This window comes from Elephas maximus, chromosome 9 (assembly GCF_024166365.1).
Source record: "Elephas maximus indicus isolate mEleMax1 chromosome 9, mEleMax1 primary haplotype, whole genome shotgun sequence".
NCBI lineage: Eukaryota > Metazoa > Chordata > Mammalia > Proboscidea > Elephantidae > Elephas > Elephas maximus.
The window spans coordinates 106507499-106525674 of NC_064827.1; the positions used below are offsets into that span (position 1 = coordinate 106507499).

Genomic DNA, 18176 nt, shown 5'->3' on the forward strand with positions numbered 1-18176 from the left:
TCCCTGAACAGCAGTCTGTGTTAGCTTCTGTAAGGTCCCAAGGTTTCTACCAGTCCTGGTTTTATGCTGGTTACTTGGCTTGGGGTTACCGTAACGTACGGGAGAAATCAGGAGCAAACACTTAATCATGGAATGAGCTTGGAGTTCACCATCCAGAGCAGCATTCTACTGCCTCTCTGAGCATTCGTTGGTTCTTTTAGTGACATTTTCGGAGATGACAGCTTTTTATGGACTGAGATTTGATGAAAAAATTTAAGCTCTGGGTCTGAAGATAAAGCCCATGTCCCCTCTCCTGTTCCTGCTTGAGGTTAGGACCCCAGTCCTGAACAGCTAGGGCCTCCCTGTGGATCCACTACATTCTGGGCTGCTGCAGAATGAACTTCAACCTCACTCTCTGGCTTTGGGTTCTCGCTCTAATTCTGTCAACCAGGGATTTCTTCCTTTTTCTAAAATCAGAAAGTCAGTTTTATCTAAATGTATATACTTGTGAGTTTTACTATATTTATAATTAAATTCTTTATTAAAAAATACTCAAAGATTTGGAAAAGCATAGGGAATACTATAACAGATGTTCATATACTCAAACACTCATTATTCACACCCAAGAATGTTAACATTTTACCATTCTTGCTTTTAATTTTCATTTCATTATACTTAAGTTTCAAATTTTTTAATTCATACTATGGTAACCAAAAGGCCAGTGGTTTGAACCCACCAGTGGTTCTGCGGGGGAAAAGAATTGATTATCTGATCCTGTAAAGACTGCAGCCTAGGAAACTCTATGGGGCAGCTCTAGTCTGTCTGTATGAGTCGGAGTTGACTCGACAGCATACAACAACAATATGGTACTCATCTTTGATTTATAATACCTGTTAATCAGATCGTGTTCTTGGACAGAAAAATTATACAGTATAAGGATGTCATTATCCCCAAATTAAGCTATGTATTTAGTATAATTTCCATCTAAATATTTCACAAAATGATCTTAAAGTTCAGCAGGAAAAACAAATACAGAATAAAAATCAGGAAATTGTCAAAAAATAAAATTTCTGAGGAAAAAACTTACCCTACCAGACAATTAAATCAGTATTGCAGTGTAACAGAAGCAATCAGCTCAGTGAAACAGAAGAGCGAGTCCAAGAATACAGAAGGATTTAACAAGACAAAAGTGGCATTTCAAATCAGAAGGTGAAAAATGGCTTGATTATTCAATAAATGGTGTTTCTGCAGATCTATAGTCACATTTTAAATTTTCAGAAAAAATAATATTTTATACCTAGGAGGTGGTACCTTAAAAGTGCTAGATAAAGCAAGCATAAATAAATACCTCTATTAAAAAAACCCTTGCCGTCAAGTCGATTCCGATTCATAGCAACCCTATAGGACAGAGCAGAACTGCACCATAGGGTTTCTAAGGAGTGCCTGATGGATTCGAACTGCTGACCTTTTGTTTAGCAGCCAGAGCTCTTGATCAGTACATCACCACAGCCCTGGAGTAGAGAAGGACTTCCTAAACATGACATAAAAGGCAATGATTAAGAATGCACACTCTGAAGTCAGACAGGTCTCAGTCTAAACTTGATGCTGCCAAATATTAGCTCTACGACCTTGCAGAAATTATTTTATTTTATTTTCCCGTAAATGGGGCTAAAATACCACCAATTTCTTACATTTCCTTTGAATGTTACATTTGTCTTGTATGTAAAGCACTTGGCACAGTGTGAGTACTCAATATGTGTTAGCCATACCATCTTGGGAGGTATTGATAGGTATAACTACATATAAGCATTTTAAACTTACATAGACCAAAACACATTATATTGTTGTTGTTAGGTGTCATTGAGTCAGTATGGAGCCATAACGACCCTGCGTACACCAAAACAAAACACTGCCCGCTTCTGCGCCATCCTCACAATCCTTGCTATGTTTGAGCCCATTGTTGCAGCCACTAATGTCAGTCCATCTTGTTGAGTGTCTTCCTTTTTTTTTTTTTTATTGTGGTTTAAGTGAAAGTTTATAACTCAAGTCAGTTTCTCATATAAAAACTTATACACACATTGTTATGTAACCCTAGTTGCTCTCCCTACAATGTGACAGCACACTCCTCCTCTCCACCCAGTATTTCCCATGTCTATCCAACCAGCTCCTGTCCCCCTCTGCTGTCTCATCTCGCCTCTGGACAGGAGCTGCCCACACAGTCTCATGTGTCTACTTGAGCTAAGAAGCACACTCCTCAGCAGTATCATTTTATGTCTTATAGTCCAGTTTAATCTTTGGAAGGGTTGGCTTCGGGAATGGTTTTAGTTTTGGGCTAACAGAGTCCAGGGGCCATGTCTTCTGGGGTCCCTCCAGTTTCAGTCAGACTGTTAAGTCTGGTCTTTTTACTAGAATTTCAGTTCTGCATCCCACTTTTCTCCTGTTCCATCAGGGATTCTCTGTTGTGTTCCCTGTCAGAGCAGTCATTGGTGGTAGCCGAGCACTGTCTAGTTCTTTTGGTCTCAGGCTGATGGAGTCTCTGGTTTATGTGTCCCTTTCTATCTCTTGGGCTCTTATTTTCCTTGTGTCTTTGGTGTTCTTCATTCTCCTTTGCTCCAGGTGGGTTGAGACCAATTGATGCATCTTAGATGGCTGCTTGCTAGCTTTAGGGACTTCCTCTTTTTCACTCATCCTCTACTTTACCAAGCATGATGTCTTCCTCCAGGGACTGGTCCCTCCAGATAACATGTCCAAAGTACATAAAACAAAGTCTTGTCACCCTATCTTTTAAGAATCATTCTGGCTGTACTTATTCCAAGACAGACTTGTTCGTTCTTTAGGAAGTCCATGGTATACTCAATATTCTTCACAAACACCATAATTCAAAGGCAGCAATTCTTCTTCCGTCTTTCTTATTCATTGTCCAGATTTCACCGGCATATGAGGCAATTGAAAATACCATGGCTTGGGTAAGGTGCACCTTAGTCCTCAAAGTGACAGCTTTGTATTTTAACACTTTAAAGAAGTTTTTTGCAGCAGATTTGTACAATGCAATATGTTTGATTTCCTGACTGCTGCTTCCATGGGCACTGATTGTGGATCCAAGTAAAATGAAATCCTTGACCATTTCAATCTTTTCCCCATTCATCATGATGTTGTTTATTCATCCAGTTGTGAGTATTTTTGTTTTCTTTATGTTGAAGTATAATCCATACTACAGCTTTAGTCTTTGATCTTCATCAGTAAGTGCTTCAAGTCCTCTTCACTTTCAGCAAGCCAAATTGTGTCATCTGCATAACACAGGTTGTTAATGAATCTTCCTCCAATCCTGATGCCATGTTCTTCTTCATACAGTCCAGCTTCTTGAATTATTTGCTCAGCATACAGGCTGAATAAGTATGGTGACATAATACAACCCTGATGCACCTCTTTCCTGATTTTAAACCATACAGTATCCCCTTGTTCTGTTCAAACAACTGCCTTTTGGTGTATGTACAGGTTCCTCATGAGCACAGTTAAGTGTTCTGGAATTCCTGTTCTTCACAATGTTATCCATAGTTTGTTATGATCCACACAGTCGAATGCCTTTGCATAGTCAATAAAACACAGAAAAGCATCTTTCCGGCATTCTCTGCTTTCAGCCAAGATGCATCTGATGTCGACAATAATATCCCTCATTCCAAGTCCTTTTCTGAATCTGGCTTAATAATTTCCGGCCGTTGCCTGTTGATGTACTGCTGCAACCATTTTTGAATTATCTTCAGCAATATTTTACTTGCACGCAATGCTAATATTGTTCAATAATTTCTGTATTCTATTGGATCACCTTATTTTGGAATGGGCACAAATACGGATCTCTTCCAGTCGGCTGGCCAGGTAGCTGACTTCCACAATTCTTGGCATAGATGAGTGAGCACTTCCAGTGCCGCACCCGTTTGTTGAGACCTCTCAGTCAGTATTCTGTCAATTCCTGAAGGCTTGTTTTTTGCCAATGTCCTCAGTGCAGCTTGGACTTCATTCTTCAGTACCATCGATTTTTGATCATATGCTACCTCTTGAAATGGTTGAACATTGACTACTACTTTTTGGACAGTGACTCTGTGTATTCCTTCCCTCTTCTTTTGATGCGTCCTATGTCATTCAATATTTTGCCCACAGAATCCTTCGATATTGCGACTCAAGGCTTGAATTTTTTTCTTCAGTTTTCTCGGCTTGAGAAATGCTGTGTTCTTTCCTTTTGGTTTTCTAACTCCAGGTCTTTGCACATGTCATTATACTTTACTTTGTCATTTTGAGCCACTCTTTGGAATCTTCTATTCAGTCCCTTTACTTCATCATTTCTTCCTTTTGCTGCAGCTACTCGACATTCAAAAGCAAATTTCACAGTCTCTTCTGACATCCGTTTTGGTCTTTTCTTTCCTGTCTTTTTAATGACCTTCTGCTTTCTTTATGTATGATGTCCTTGATATCATCCTACAACTCATCTGGTCTCTGGTCATCAGTGTTCAATGAATCAAATCTATTCTTGAGATGGTCTGTAAATTCAAATGGGATATATTCAAGGTCATACTTTGGCTCTTGTGGACTTGTTTTAATTTTTCTTCAGCTTCATCTTCAACTTTCATTTGAGCAACTGATGGTTTGACTTGACAGCAATGGATTTTTTGTTTTATTGTTGTTAAAAGTATACAATAAGTAATGATAAGAAGAATTACTTATTAGATACTTTTCCTGTAGAGTCAAGCAACAACAGTATATTTTGTTACGGAATAATGTACACTAGCAAAGCGTGTTAGGCACTCAGCAGAATACTTAGCGAGTTTTCTCTCATTGAGTTCCGTGATATTCATACTCCTCCTGTTACAGCCCTGCCCTGTCCATTTACTGCCATCTCTTTTTGTGGTCTGCAAGCACCTGAAGGTTGAGGAACACATCCTACGTAGCTTTGTATCTGTGTCACATAAACAGTGCCTTGCACACAACAGAAATCCAATGAATGCTCACTGCAGGGACTAAGGAAGGCAGCCATTTCAAGCGTGGCAACGACTCCTGCACAGGCAGAGCAGCAGGCAGCCTGTGACCCTGGCATTCCAAACGTCGTTTCTCTCACTCCTGAGTACTCTGCGCATGTGGAATAACCGTCTGATACGTTCATGCACAACATCTCTCTCCCTTCTTGCCTTGGGCATAGGCCCTGCTCTCCTCTGAGCACAGATGAGCCCTTCCACCCCACTCCTCCCTAGTCTGTCTGCTTGGCACTCAGCCCCTCTACTTATCCTACAAATAGACTTCAGTTTAAGGGTTCCAAGCCAAAACAAAACCCGTTGGTATCAACTTCATTCCAACTCACAGCAACCCTATAGGACAGAGTAGAACTGCCCCACAGGGTTTCCAAGAAGCGACTGGTGAATTCAAACTGCCAACCTTTTGGTTAGCAGCTGAGCTCTTAGCCACTGCGCCACCAGGGCTCTGCTTTAAGCGTTAGATGCAGAGAATTCCTAAAGGCTGAGGGTGAAGACCATTTCTGACAGAGGTTGAACTGGCAATAGCTTTACAGAGAATTCACAAACTCCCTTGGTCTCCAGATTCTCTGAGCTAGCGATCTGTTAAAAACGAAATGCTCACCAATGAAAACCACTGTGAATTCTTTCACAGGGTGAAGAAACATTTTGCAATGTGACTGATTGCTTTTTAATTTGTCTGAATCTATTTGATTTGTTTAGTCTGGGTTTTGGAATTTTATGTTTCTTAAGATAGGTTATATGTGCACATCAAATATCTGCTGCCTTGTAAATACTCTGTGTGCACCACACACACACACACACACACACACACACACACAATACACAGCTGGGCTGGGCTGAGCAGTGTGGGAGCGAGGAGGCGTGGAAGGCACACATGTGAATCTGTGCACGTTCTCCTCCTTCAGGGGAGCGACCCAGGGCAAGGCTGAGCACTGCTCTGTCTTTGGTGTGTCCGACCGTCTACGCGGGGCCTTTTACTCAATGGGAACACGACAGACATTGAATGTTCACTGCCGTTTAGGGTTGAGAGAACAGGGATTTAAAAAAGAAAAGTTTGTTAAAAATTCACCAATTTGCCATCTATTCCACTAAAATGATCTCTCCACATAGACTAGAACCATAACTACAAACATACACTTGCTAAGAATTACTAAATTTTTTCTCTCAAAAGCTAACTGATACATTGTGAAACTTGAGAAGGGGGATGTTTTGTTTAACACCTACCGCCTCTGAGTGTTAAATCCATTAAGATGATTCTCTCTGAGTTCAGACACTAATGATGAAACCATCTGTAAAACAATATCAGTGGCAGGTCAACTCACACTGCAAACAGGATTACATCAGTCCTATTTTTCCTGGTGTAGGTGATATTTCTGTTGAGATTCCCTCCCCCAGCCCTCTCCACGTGTTTTATTTTGTCTGAGTGAAACGAAAGCAGTGCCATGTCACAATCGCTAATATATTTAGCGTTTAAAGTCTACCATTTTGCATTCCCACTTAGGCAAATGAATAAGAGATAATTTATTTCCTAAGCATTAAAATCACACCTTTAAAAAAAAAAAAAAAAACTAACTTTAGAGTCAGTTTATTTCTTCTTTCTTAATTTAGTTCTTTATTTATAGAAAACGTTTTTCAGGTATAAAGCTTTCGAAAGGCCAGAGAGGTCAATAAACATTAAAAATCTCATAACATGTTTTAGGAGAGTTATAGCAAGGTCATAAATTAAAATTTCTTCAATTTGGCTAAAATTTAAGGCAGAAGAGAACATAGCTTTAACATTAAGATGTATACTTTTAATACTATTTATATGGTTGTTATTTATTGAATTTTTTGCTTTGCTTTAACATAAAATTCCAATCAGGTTACTTTAAAGATAAGATTTGTCCAACAGTGCCAGGCTGAGCTTACACTGGTTAAGAAAACTTCTCCCAAAAATCTTTGAGTGAATAAAAGAGATGTGTTACAGGGGGGTGGTGGGGGTGGGGGGAGGGATGAGTTGATTGATTGATTTAGTACAACCTCTCCTGGTTTCCTTCTTTTTTCTCACCATCACCCATCTCACATTACTTCCTTATATGGCCATAAATTCACCCAAGGTAAGAAGGAATAAACACAGAAAAGTTAAACATCTTTCTTAGAGGGCTGAACTATTTCCATTTTCCCTTCTTGCTGATGGTACATTCAGCAATGAAAATGTCAGTACTAAGACATTCAAATACTCACATTTGTAAGCAAACTAGGGTAGTAATCTGCAGGTGTGTACCCGAGACCTTGACAAAAAGGGACAACTTCTCTTACATCAAATCGAAACGCCGAAAGTATGTGAGATAACAAACTCTAAAAAACATAAACAGAGAAAAATTTAACGTCTGAAAAGTGAATGCAAGTGCTTACTATGTACAATGCAGAGTATCTGGGTCGTCTGTACATGTGGTGGGTTTGCTACAGTCACCTCAGTCTGTACACATACCTGGTTCGCTTTCGTTCACCGTGTAAAGAAAAAAATAAGTCCACATTAAAATTATTACATTAAAAATAGGTCAATTTAAACAAATGTTAACAGTGAAACAAAAAGATATAATAAATGACCAGCACTTGAATCATACAACGAATGGGCTCTTTGTTGATTTAGAAGTCAGAAAAATATTTTTATCGGAGTAGATACATAAGAACTGAACATAGGACAGAGAAGCCCTTACAGATCACTAAGGAAAAGAGAGATTATGCAATAAATTGTGCTGAGGACTGTTCAGAAAAATTTAGATCCTCACCTTATATTATTCATCAAAATATACACTAGTTTAATGTAAAGAGATCAGTGGAAAAATGAAATAATAAACAAGGGGAAAATATGAGTCTTTTTCAGGCGTCTGAACAGGGAAGAACTGCGTAAACTGAAAATCGAAGGACCAAATCATAGGGTAAAAGGCTGTTTTAAGTAAAAACAAAACTGAGTTTTCAGGAGATTAATATAAGCACAAAGTAGGAAGATTCCTAACAACAAATAACACAGATCGTATTAACCAAAGTAATGTATAAAATACAACAAACACGAAGAGTATAAAAAATGAATATGAACAGATAATTCATAACAAAGGAAATACAAATGCCTAAGAAGTACATGGATAAATGTTCATCCCCGTAATCAAAAAGGGCAAATTAAAACATCAACACGTCACTTTTCACCTATGGAATGAAGGGTTTTACGTGACTACCTAAGGCCGACCCAGGTCCCATATCTGGGTGCTCTGTGCACGCTCCTGGAGGAGTACGCCCCTCCCAGTGGAGCCCTTCCACACAGCGGTGCAGCTGTAAACCGCACACTGGCTCACTCCGCAGCCGTTAAAACGTTCTATAAAGAATTCACGACATTTTAAATGGCTATATTACAATGTCAAATGAAGGAAGATATAAAATTTTATACACAGAAATGATCTCATCAATATAAAAATAATCCATACATGGGAGTGAAAAGATAACGGAAGAAAGCATCACCAAATGTTAACAGTCCATAAACCAAACCAAACTGAACCCACTGCTTTCGCACTGATTCCAACTCACAGTGACCCTGTAAGACAGAGTAGAACTGCCCCGTAGGGTTTCCAAGGCTATAAATTTTTACGGAAACAGACTACCACATCTTTCTCCTATAGAGCCGTTGGTGGGTTCGAACCTCCAAACTTTTGGTTAAGAGCCGAGCACATTAGCCACTGTGCCACCAGGGCTCCTTCAACAGTCTCTAGGGCAGTGTTATTATGAGTACATATATTTCTTCTTCTTTCTACCTTAGTATGTTTTCCAATTTCTTATATGTATGTGCACTATTTTTTATAATCAGAAGAAAAAAATTAAAAATATGTTTTATTTGGAAATATTTGATTTTTTAATAATAGCTTTATTGAGATGGCGTAGTGGTTAAGAGCTACAGCTGCTAACCAAGAGATTTGCAGTTCAAATTCACCAGGTGCTCCTTGGAAGCCCTATGGGGCAGTTTCACTCTGTCCTACAGGGTCGCTATGAGTTGGAATTGACTCGATAGCAACAGGTTTGGGGTTTTTTTTTTTTTTTTTTTGGTTTTATTGAGACATAATTCAAATAGCATAAAATTCACCCTTTAAACTGTATAACTCAGTGGTTTTTTAATATTGTCACAAGGATTACCCATTTTACTTTTTAAAAATGTCCTACATTGCATTTTGTGGTAAGACATTATGACATGAAATAAATTTGTATATATGCATATAAATGTGTGTGTATTTCAGTTCATATGCAAATACCTAGAGATTACAGTCTAATCTGGGGTAGATGCTGGATTCTTGGCTCAGTCAAAGGCAGGGTCCATTCAGACCAGGACACCAAACACATGGTACACACACCAATGATGTCTGTGGCAGATACCACTAATATATATCATGGCATTCTTATTTCAATTTCATCATAAAATATTTCACACATTCAAAAAGATATAAAGACTAATATGACAAGCTCCACACACCACCCAACTTAATCAAGAAATTATTACAAATATGGATGAAGCTTCTGTGTCTGCTCTCCTCCACCAACTGCTACAGCACTCCCTGCCCCTAGGGGGAGCTCCACCCTGACCCTGGTATCCATTCTTTTGTGAAGATCATGGTGCTTTTTCCCTGGGAGCTCAAACCTGCCTCAAAACACAATTCCCGGCAACACTAATAAGTACTATGCATTGAAGCCTGTCTCTAAGTTATTTTCAAACACCAAGGGCCATTTGGATGAGAGCAAGAGGTAGTGGTTAGGTCCTTAAAGTCGGGGGACGTAAGTCACAGCTGTACCTCCTCTGAGGGTGGTGTTCGCTGCGGGATTCAGCCTGTCTTTTAAAGGGGAAATGCTGGGGTTCACCACAGCAGGGAGGGCACTGTGCACTCTTAGCAAGTGGAGAATGGGGCCTGATCCTTTGAGTGGGGTGCAAAGCAGGCGTTCTGGGCAAGGAAAGCCCAGCCAGGCCTGGTTAGCCATGTGTCAAATCCATGTGGGGGTGTCCAAGTCAGACCAGGCAGGGCCAGGGAGGAGGCCAGGTGGGCTTGGATTTGAAACCAGGCAGCCGAAGCTCCAAGGAGGGGCAGTCTGGGCTTTTCCCAGAGGAGGTCAATCTGATGCTAGGCAGAGGGAGGGAAGTACTGGGAGTGCTCAGCCGTGGGCTACCAGACTATGTGTCAGTTCTTGAGGGAATGCTTATAACCATAAGAATGAAGATTTATTGCATGCTTATCATGTGTGAGGCCCTATGCTGGATCCTCTAAATCCCTGTAAATTCAGTTTTTAATAATATTTCAATTAAGCAAAGCTTTCAATCAAATCATCCTTAAACAAAACAGGTAAAACAGGTAGCTATTATCACTAGATTTCACATGATTGGCCCTTAAAAAATTAAAGCATTAAGGAACTATAGACCCAGTTGGGATGAGAAATAATGTAGCAGAACAGAAGGAACCTGGTTTCAAGGCAGTGAAGAGTTGAGGGTCAGCTAAGGTTACAGGTCTAAAGCAGCCCACACCAAGGCTTCCCCCTCTAATCCAGTGTCTCCCAAAAGCACTCATGCCCTGGGCCTTGGACTGGTGCATGGAAGGTGTGGGTGGCTCCCCTACACTGCTTGAGCTAGTCTGGTAGCTGAGCCAGTGGGGGGAAAGATCTAGGACATTCAATAGATTCAGAGGGTGTGATAAGGAATTGTAAATAACTCCAGGGTAATGTTTAAAATGGTCACAAACAGTTCCCTAGAAACTATTCACAATGCCTCCATTATATAAGCTGACTGTAACACAGGTTTTAGAAAAATGAAGAGCATTTAATTGGCGTATCTGTCCTGACCCAAATTCCCAAAATGATATGGTCAGAAATTGATTTTTTAAAAATCAAATGCTATAAAGATTAGTCTCCCCCACGCCTACTTTAAAAACAAACAAACAAAAAAACCTCTGCGATACTACTCAGAGTGGGATGTGGTAAGATGGGCACTCTTGCCGCTCTTGGGAGGACAAATTTGTACAACCTTTCTGTGAAGTCACTTTGATGACACGTAGCCAAAGCATGAAAATTCATACCCTTTTACTCAGTAACTCAATTTCTAAGAATACATTCTAAGGAAAGATTTAGGTTCATAGTAGTATTTCTTATAACAGGGAAAAACTACCCAGACCCAGTGCCATCGAGTCGATTCCAACTCATAGCGACCCTATAGGACTGAGTAGAACCCCATAGAGAAGCAGCCAAAATACCCAACAGTATTGGACTGGTCGAATTCATCACGGTTTATCCAACAGTGTGAATCACATTGTAAATACATATTTAATAACTTAAAAAAAGACAATGTAACATTAATTTGAAAATCAAGATATAAAATTGTATGTTCAACGTGATTTTAATTTTGTCTGTACAAAAAATATCAGGAAGAAATATTTTAAAACATATTTAACATGCAGTTAACACAGGTTATTTCTAAGGGTGAATTAAAATTTCTTTTTTAAACTATTCGTACTTGCAAAGTTTCTACAGTTAGCATGTTCTGCTTTTTATCATAGAAAGTGTTCTGTGAAACACAAGTACATGCTTTACCTTATATCTGTTTTTTGCCATAATTCTCTAATATGAATTGATATGGAGGACCGCAAGAGTTTTGCCCCTGAATAAAACAATCGTAAGTCTTAGAAACAGCATATTGAGCTCTGGCTATGGTCACATAAGTTCAAAACAGTCATCTCAAACTTTAAACCCCTAAATCTCCCTTTTAAACTTAAAACTTGATAAACACTTCTCATTGCTAAGAATACGGTATTTTTTTTACTGCCACCTAGTGGCAAAGAGTCTAAACACAAAACCATTAAAGATGCTCCACGCACTGGCCCTTGGACAAAAATAAATTCCTACAGTCATATCAAAGTAAGTTCTGTTTTAAATGCTGGCAGAGTGTTCTTAGAGATCCTCTAATCCTACCCAATTATTTTACTGACGAGAAACTGGGTTTCTAAATACACAAATCGACATCTACAAAACGGATGTGGAAGTAAATGAACAGGTTCTGGCTTGAAGGGCATAAAGAAAAAGTGTAAATACATCACCTTGACTTTTATCTAAAATCTTTCCTGGGTGGAGAGTGCAGGAACCAACACGGCTATGCATAAAATGCTTTTCAGCCCAACTGCCCAATTTTGATTCATGTTGGACTTTTAAGAATGAAAAGAACTCTGCCAATGTTTGAAAAGCCATTCAAAATACTTATAAAGGTTAACTTTCATAAGGAGAGAAGATTTAAATAAATCAGGGGAAAAATCCACTGTCCTTGTTTTCAGGTGTTTTTTTTTTTCTTTCCTCGCCTCATTGTATCTGCTCCATCTGGTAACAGGCAGCGCATTCACAGGCGGGTTAGGAAAGTTGGAGCAACGAGGCTGTGGTTTGGCGCTTGGTGTTGGGGTGTGGCAGAAGGCTGTGGTTTCTGCTCAGGCAAAGGGCGAGGAGCACCAAACTGTGGTCGATACTCTTGAACTGAGACAGCACACATTTAATGCTTCCCCAAACAATTTCTTCTCTTTTCTGAAGTTCCACCACCCTGCTCTCCATTGCACATTCCTCTTTCCATATAATACAAATGAAAACTATTCGTAAACAAGGATCCCTTAGTCATTTGTTCATTCATTCGACAAACATCTGTTGCATGTGATCTGTATTCAAGTCACTCTACTGGACTACTGGGATGAGAAGCCCCTATAATCTGATGAAGGAGCTAGAGATGGGAACAGCCATAATATAAGACACAAAGTACCAAACTCTAACATGGGTAAAAAAAAAAAAAAAAAGCACTGTGGGAACAGAGGAAGGAATGATTAATTCCAACTGCAGGGTTTCAGAGCGCTCCCAGAGATGATAACATCTGAGCTGACTGACAGCTAGGGAAGGAAGGAGAAGGCCAGAGGCAGAAAGAGAGAGGGGGAAAGAGGCAAGGAGGGAAGGGGCAGAGGGAGAGAGGAGTGTGGGTATGATGGTGGAGATAGGCAGGCAACAGGACCAGGGAGGGAGTAGGGAGGAGGTGGAAAAGGGGCAATCGCAGCCAGGTGAAAGCCAAAGAAATACTCCTGTCACCCCACATCTCCAAGCCTGAGATGGTTTCCTAAGCTCAGCCTGCCACCAATGGCCTCAAACTACCTTATCAAACTATGTCCCTCTCCCTGCCTTCCTCTTTGATCTCTGTCATTTGATGACATCAGACTACCTGCTGTTCGGCAAATCCACCCAGCCCTCTCCTACTTCCATATCATTTCTTTTGAGAAACCCAACAACCCCACACCATCTGTATCTGCCAAAATTATACCTACCTGTCAAAATCCATCTCTCTCCAAGATGCCTGTTCCCGTTCCCAACTGGATAAGATCATGTTCTTCCAAAAATCTCTGTGGTATCTTATTTGTATTTCTCTCACAGTGCTTGCCAAGTTCTCTCATAGTGTAGTTATAAAGCACACTTTCTTCATTCCACTCGTAAGATGACAGGCTCTCCAAGGAAGAAACTGTCTTCCTGGTCTTTAGATTCCATACAGCATCTGCTAACTAGCACACAGTATTTCAGTAATAGGTGTTCAACGAACACTTGCTGAATTAACCTCAATAGGGTGGCTTGCCCTTTTACAGCTACTGAACAATATAATCACCGCAGGATTCCTTGGTGACTCCCTTTTACAGTATAAGTTGGTAAATTTTCCTTTTCGCAATTTGCTTTCCGAAGTTTCAGTCCACAAAATACCCACAGAACACTAAAAAACATGACATTGCTATGCGCTGTTACTTCAAAGAGTTTTACTCAGTTTGGTAACACTGACCAGAACTTCGCACACAGATGTGGATGTAATTTCGCTGAATAACATGCCACTTTTTTTTTACTCAGCTGGTAGTAACCTACAGAGAAGTCACGGTGTTAGAACACCCAGGGGGGGCAGGCAGAGCAGCTGACAGGGGCACTGGTAAACTCCCTATCGGTCCTGAGTGCATTTAAATAAAAATTGTAATGCATCTTTACATATGTTTAAAACTTTTTCTTCCCTGCAAACCTAATTACCAAAACGAAGCCTTTGTTAGTTCAATCCAATTTATTCAATTACTTCTGTGCAAAAAAAATATTACTCCTCAAGGTATACTATGTTTAACCTTTTCTTTTCTCAACCCTCTACGGAAGTACAAGTATTTGATCTATTCAGCCATTGGTTAGTAGAAAGAAATGTTTCCATTCTGAATACGTGGCAGGCTCCTTCACCATAGAAAATACCTGTGCCGGAAGACGAAATCAGTCACTTCCTTTTTTATGTTCCCATGGCATTTTATGTAAACATCTCATAAAACATTTATGTTATCATACTGGAATTGTTTGTTTACTGAACCAATATTAAAATTTCCAAGTTAATGAAATCACCTGTAAGTGATTTATATTTTTCTAAATTAGATGCAACAGTGGAAATTGGCTAATTTTCTTAATACACATCAAATTATTATTTCCCCTGCCAACAAAGATAATCTAGAAACTAGACCAACTCATAAGCCCCATATATATTACTTCACGGAAAACAAAAGAAATGTTGCCCTTTATAGGGTAAAATGGATTGCAATGGATATCAGCACTACATGACAAAACAATAAAAAAGATAACTGTTATGAAACTTTAAAAAATATATATTAAAGACCTGGATAAATGAGGAAATACGCCATTGTCCTAGCAAGACAAATTCAATGTCATAAGGACGTCAATTCTCTGACATATAGACTCAATGCAGCACAAATAATACTAACAGGTTTTTTGGTAGAACATCAGAAGCTTTTCCAAACTTTACATGGGAAAATAAGGGATGAAACACAGCCAAGACACTCCTGAAAAAGAACACCGGGGGACTGGCCTTACCAGATTTTAAGACTACTTACAAAGCCACGGTAATGAAGATGGCTTGAATTGTCCGTCAGTTTGTCAGACTGTCATGGCTTGTGTTTTGCTGTGATGCCACCAGTATTTCATATACCAGCAGTGTAACCCATGGTGTACAGAACTTCAGCAGAGGTTCCAGGCTAGGACAGACTAGGAAAAAAGCCTGGTGATCTACTTCTAAACATCAGACAATAAAAACCTCAGGAATCACAACAGAACACTGTCTAACTGGCTTGTTTTGGATACGTCATCAGGAGGAATCAATTGCAGAAGGAGGACATGCTTAGTGAAGCTGAGGGCCAACAAGGGTGAGGGAAACCCTCAATAAAGTAGATTGGGACAACAGCCAAAACGATGAACTCAAACATGCTGGCAACTGTGAGGATGACGCGGGGCCAGGCAACATTTCATTCTGTTGTACATAAGGTTGGCGTGAGTTGGAGTCAACTCTGTGGCAGCTAACAACGATGAAGACATTGCAATAGTGGCACAGAGACATGCATAGACTGACAGAACACACAGCCAGAGACAGACTCATACACGGACCTCTGACTTACAACAGAGGGGTGTTACAGGTTAGTAGGGAATGATAGTTTTCAAAAGCTAATGCTGGGACTACTGATCAGCCTCACGTACTACATATTAATATATACACACATAAGATTGCTTATTCACACTCTAAATAAAAATCAATTTCAGTGCTTTAAAGTAACAAATGTGAAAGGTAAAACTATGTATCTTTTAGTAGACAATGTAGCATCTATCAACAGATGAATGAATAAACAAAATATGGTACACACACAACGGAACACTACACAGCCAGAAAGAGTCATGATGAGTTCTTGAAACATTTCATACTATGAATGAATCTGGAGGACATTATGCTGAGTGAAATAGGTCAGTCAGAAGAAGACAAATATTGTATGACTACATTTCTGTAAGAAGACAAGAACAGATACGTATGCAGAGACCACCGCTCATTGGTGGTTGCCAGAGATAGGTGGAAGTGGGGAGGAGGGAAGCATTATGGAGATAGGAGACACTTGTTATTTTTGGTGATGAGAAACGTAGCAAACAATGTGTGTGAAGTGCACACATCTTGACAAAGTTAAACTATGTCAATAAGAAGTGCACAAAAGAAAAGGATGCCTTTGGTAAAGGGTATGACAAGGATAATTTTGCAACAACAACCAAAAAATACGTGTGTGGTTATACAAATATGTATATAGACACGTAAGTATATGAGAACAAGTATGTGGGTACGTGTGTGCACAGACTGAAGTATCTATAAGCATGCATACATACAGGTATGTGTGTGCATGAAAACATATCCATATATATGCTGTATTCTCAGGTAAATAACATGCACTTTCTCCTTTTGTTTGCCAACTGTGCCCTTCCCCTTCATGGTATTTTCATAAGCACCACTATATCAATTTTTTTTTTACGTGCTGCTGTACAAAAAATTAGTATAGCAGCACTTATAAATACCTCACAGGGGAGGGCATGGTTGGCAAACAAACATAGAAGGCATGCATTATTTTGTAAAAATATGGTACACATAAGGGAAACAGGTATGGATACTTCTTAGATATAACCAAACACCTTGCAAGATTGGTTTTCTGGATTTGAAGAATTAGGACCATAGTCTTGTGGGACAACTCAGGTAATTGGCATAGTATAGTTCATAAAGTGTACGTTCTGCATCCCAATGTGGTAAGCAGCATCTGGGGTCTTAAAAGCTTGCAAGTGGCTGTCTAAGATATAACAACTGGTCTCTACTTGTCTGGAACAAAAGAGAAAGAAGGAACCCAAAGACTCAGAGAAGAAACTAGTCTATAGGACTAATAGTCTACACAAACCACAGCCTCATCTACCCTGAGACCAGAGGAACTAGATGGTGCCTGGCTACCACTACAGACCATTTTGATCAGGGCTACAATAGATGGAAGCTTACAAAATGAGAGAGAAATGTGGAACACAGTTGAGAACAGGGAACTCTACGAGACTATCACCCTGAGATATGCTTTAAACCTTAAACTGAAATTATTCCTTGAGATCACCCTTTAAATAACAGACTGGCTCATAAAATAAAGAATATCACCCTTGAGCAATGAGCTTCTTTTAGAAAAATCATCTATATGAGACTAAATGGTCAATAATTACTCTAAAGCAAAGATGAGAAGGTAAGTGGGCAGGGACACTAGAGCACTGGAAATGGTACAGCCAGAACAGAACGAATGAGAATGGGGACACACTGTGAAAAATGTAACCAATATCACAGAACAATCCGTGTAGAAATTATTAAATGGGAACATAATTTGCTGTGTAAACTTTTACTTTAAACACAATAAAATATTAATTAAAAAAAAAAAAAGGGTAAGGTAAGGCTATATCTTTTTGACCCCAGAGCAAGAAAAGATATTTCAAACAAGCCTTCAAAAGCACAAACCACAAAGGAAAAGAAGGACATATTTGGTTACATCAGAATTAAGAACTTACGTTTATCAAAAGATAGCATAAAGATCATGAAAAAGCAAGCCTCAAATTGGGAGAAGATGTATCAACATACATGACTGTAAAAAACTGGTATTCGAAAATATATAAAGAACACCTCCAAATCACAAAGGAAAAAACGATCAAAAAGAAAAATGGGATCAAGACATAAAAGGCCATTTTACAGAACATATGGCCCATTACATATGAAATGATGCCAAAACCCACCATCAAACACAAAAAAGCAAATAAAAGTCATTTTATAACACTAGATTGGCAAATATTAAAAATCCAGGCAACACTAAGTACCAGTGAGATTACAGAACAACTTGAAATCTCATTCGCTGCTGATGAGACTGTAAATTGCTACAGGATATTAGAAACTTGTTTGATATTACCAAGTACATTTGATCATGTGACACCCTACAACCCAGCAGTTCCACTTCTAGGCTCCTGCACATGTACACCAGGAGACTTGCATAGGAATATTTACGACAGTATTATTTATAATAGCAAAATCTAGTTCATAAAGTGTAGGTTCTACATCCCAACGTAGAAACAACTTAAATGTGCTTTAAAAATAGGATGGCTTACCAAGACTGGAATCATTCCCAAAGCCAACTCTTCAGACAGGGATTGACTAGACTATAAGACAGAAAATGATACTGGTGAGGAGTGAACTTGGCTCAAGTAGACACGTGAGCCTATGTGGGCAGCTCCTGTCTGGAGGTGAGATGAGAAGGC

At 39.4% G+C, this 18176-nt stretch overlaps 1 protein-coding gene across 3 annotated transcripts in view; it reads right to left on the reverse strand.

The window, feature by feature from the left end:
* Positions 1 to 18176, reverse strand: part of FANCC (FA complementation group C) — a 304040-nt gene that overhangs the window by 85023 nt on the left and 200841 nt on the right. For all 3 annotated transcript variants that reach the window (XM_049895534.1, XM_049895535.1, XM_049895536.1), the window contains 2 exons: positions 7224 to 7337; positions 6225 to 6289 (listed from right to left, as the gene is read on the reverse strand). In XM_049895534.1, the coding sequence (XP_049751491.1) occupies positions 6225 to 6289; positions 7224 to 7337 (179 nt within the window). The remainder of the gene's footprint in view (positions 1 to 6224; positions 6290 to 7223; positions 7338 to 18176) is intronic.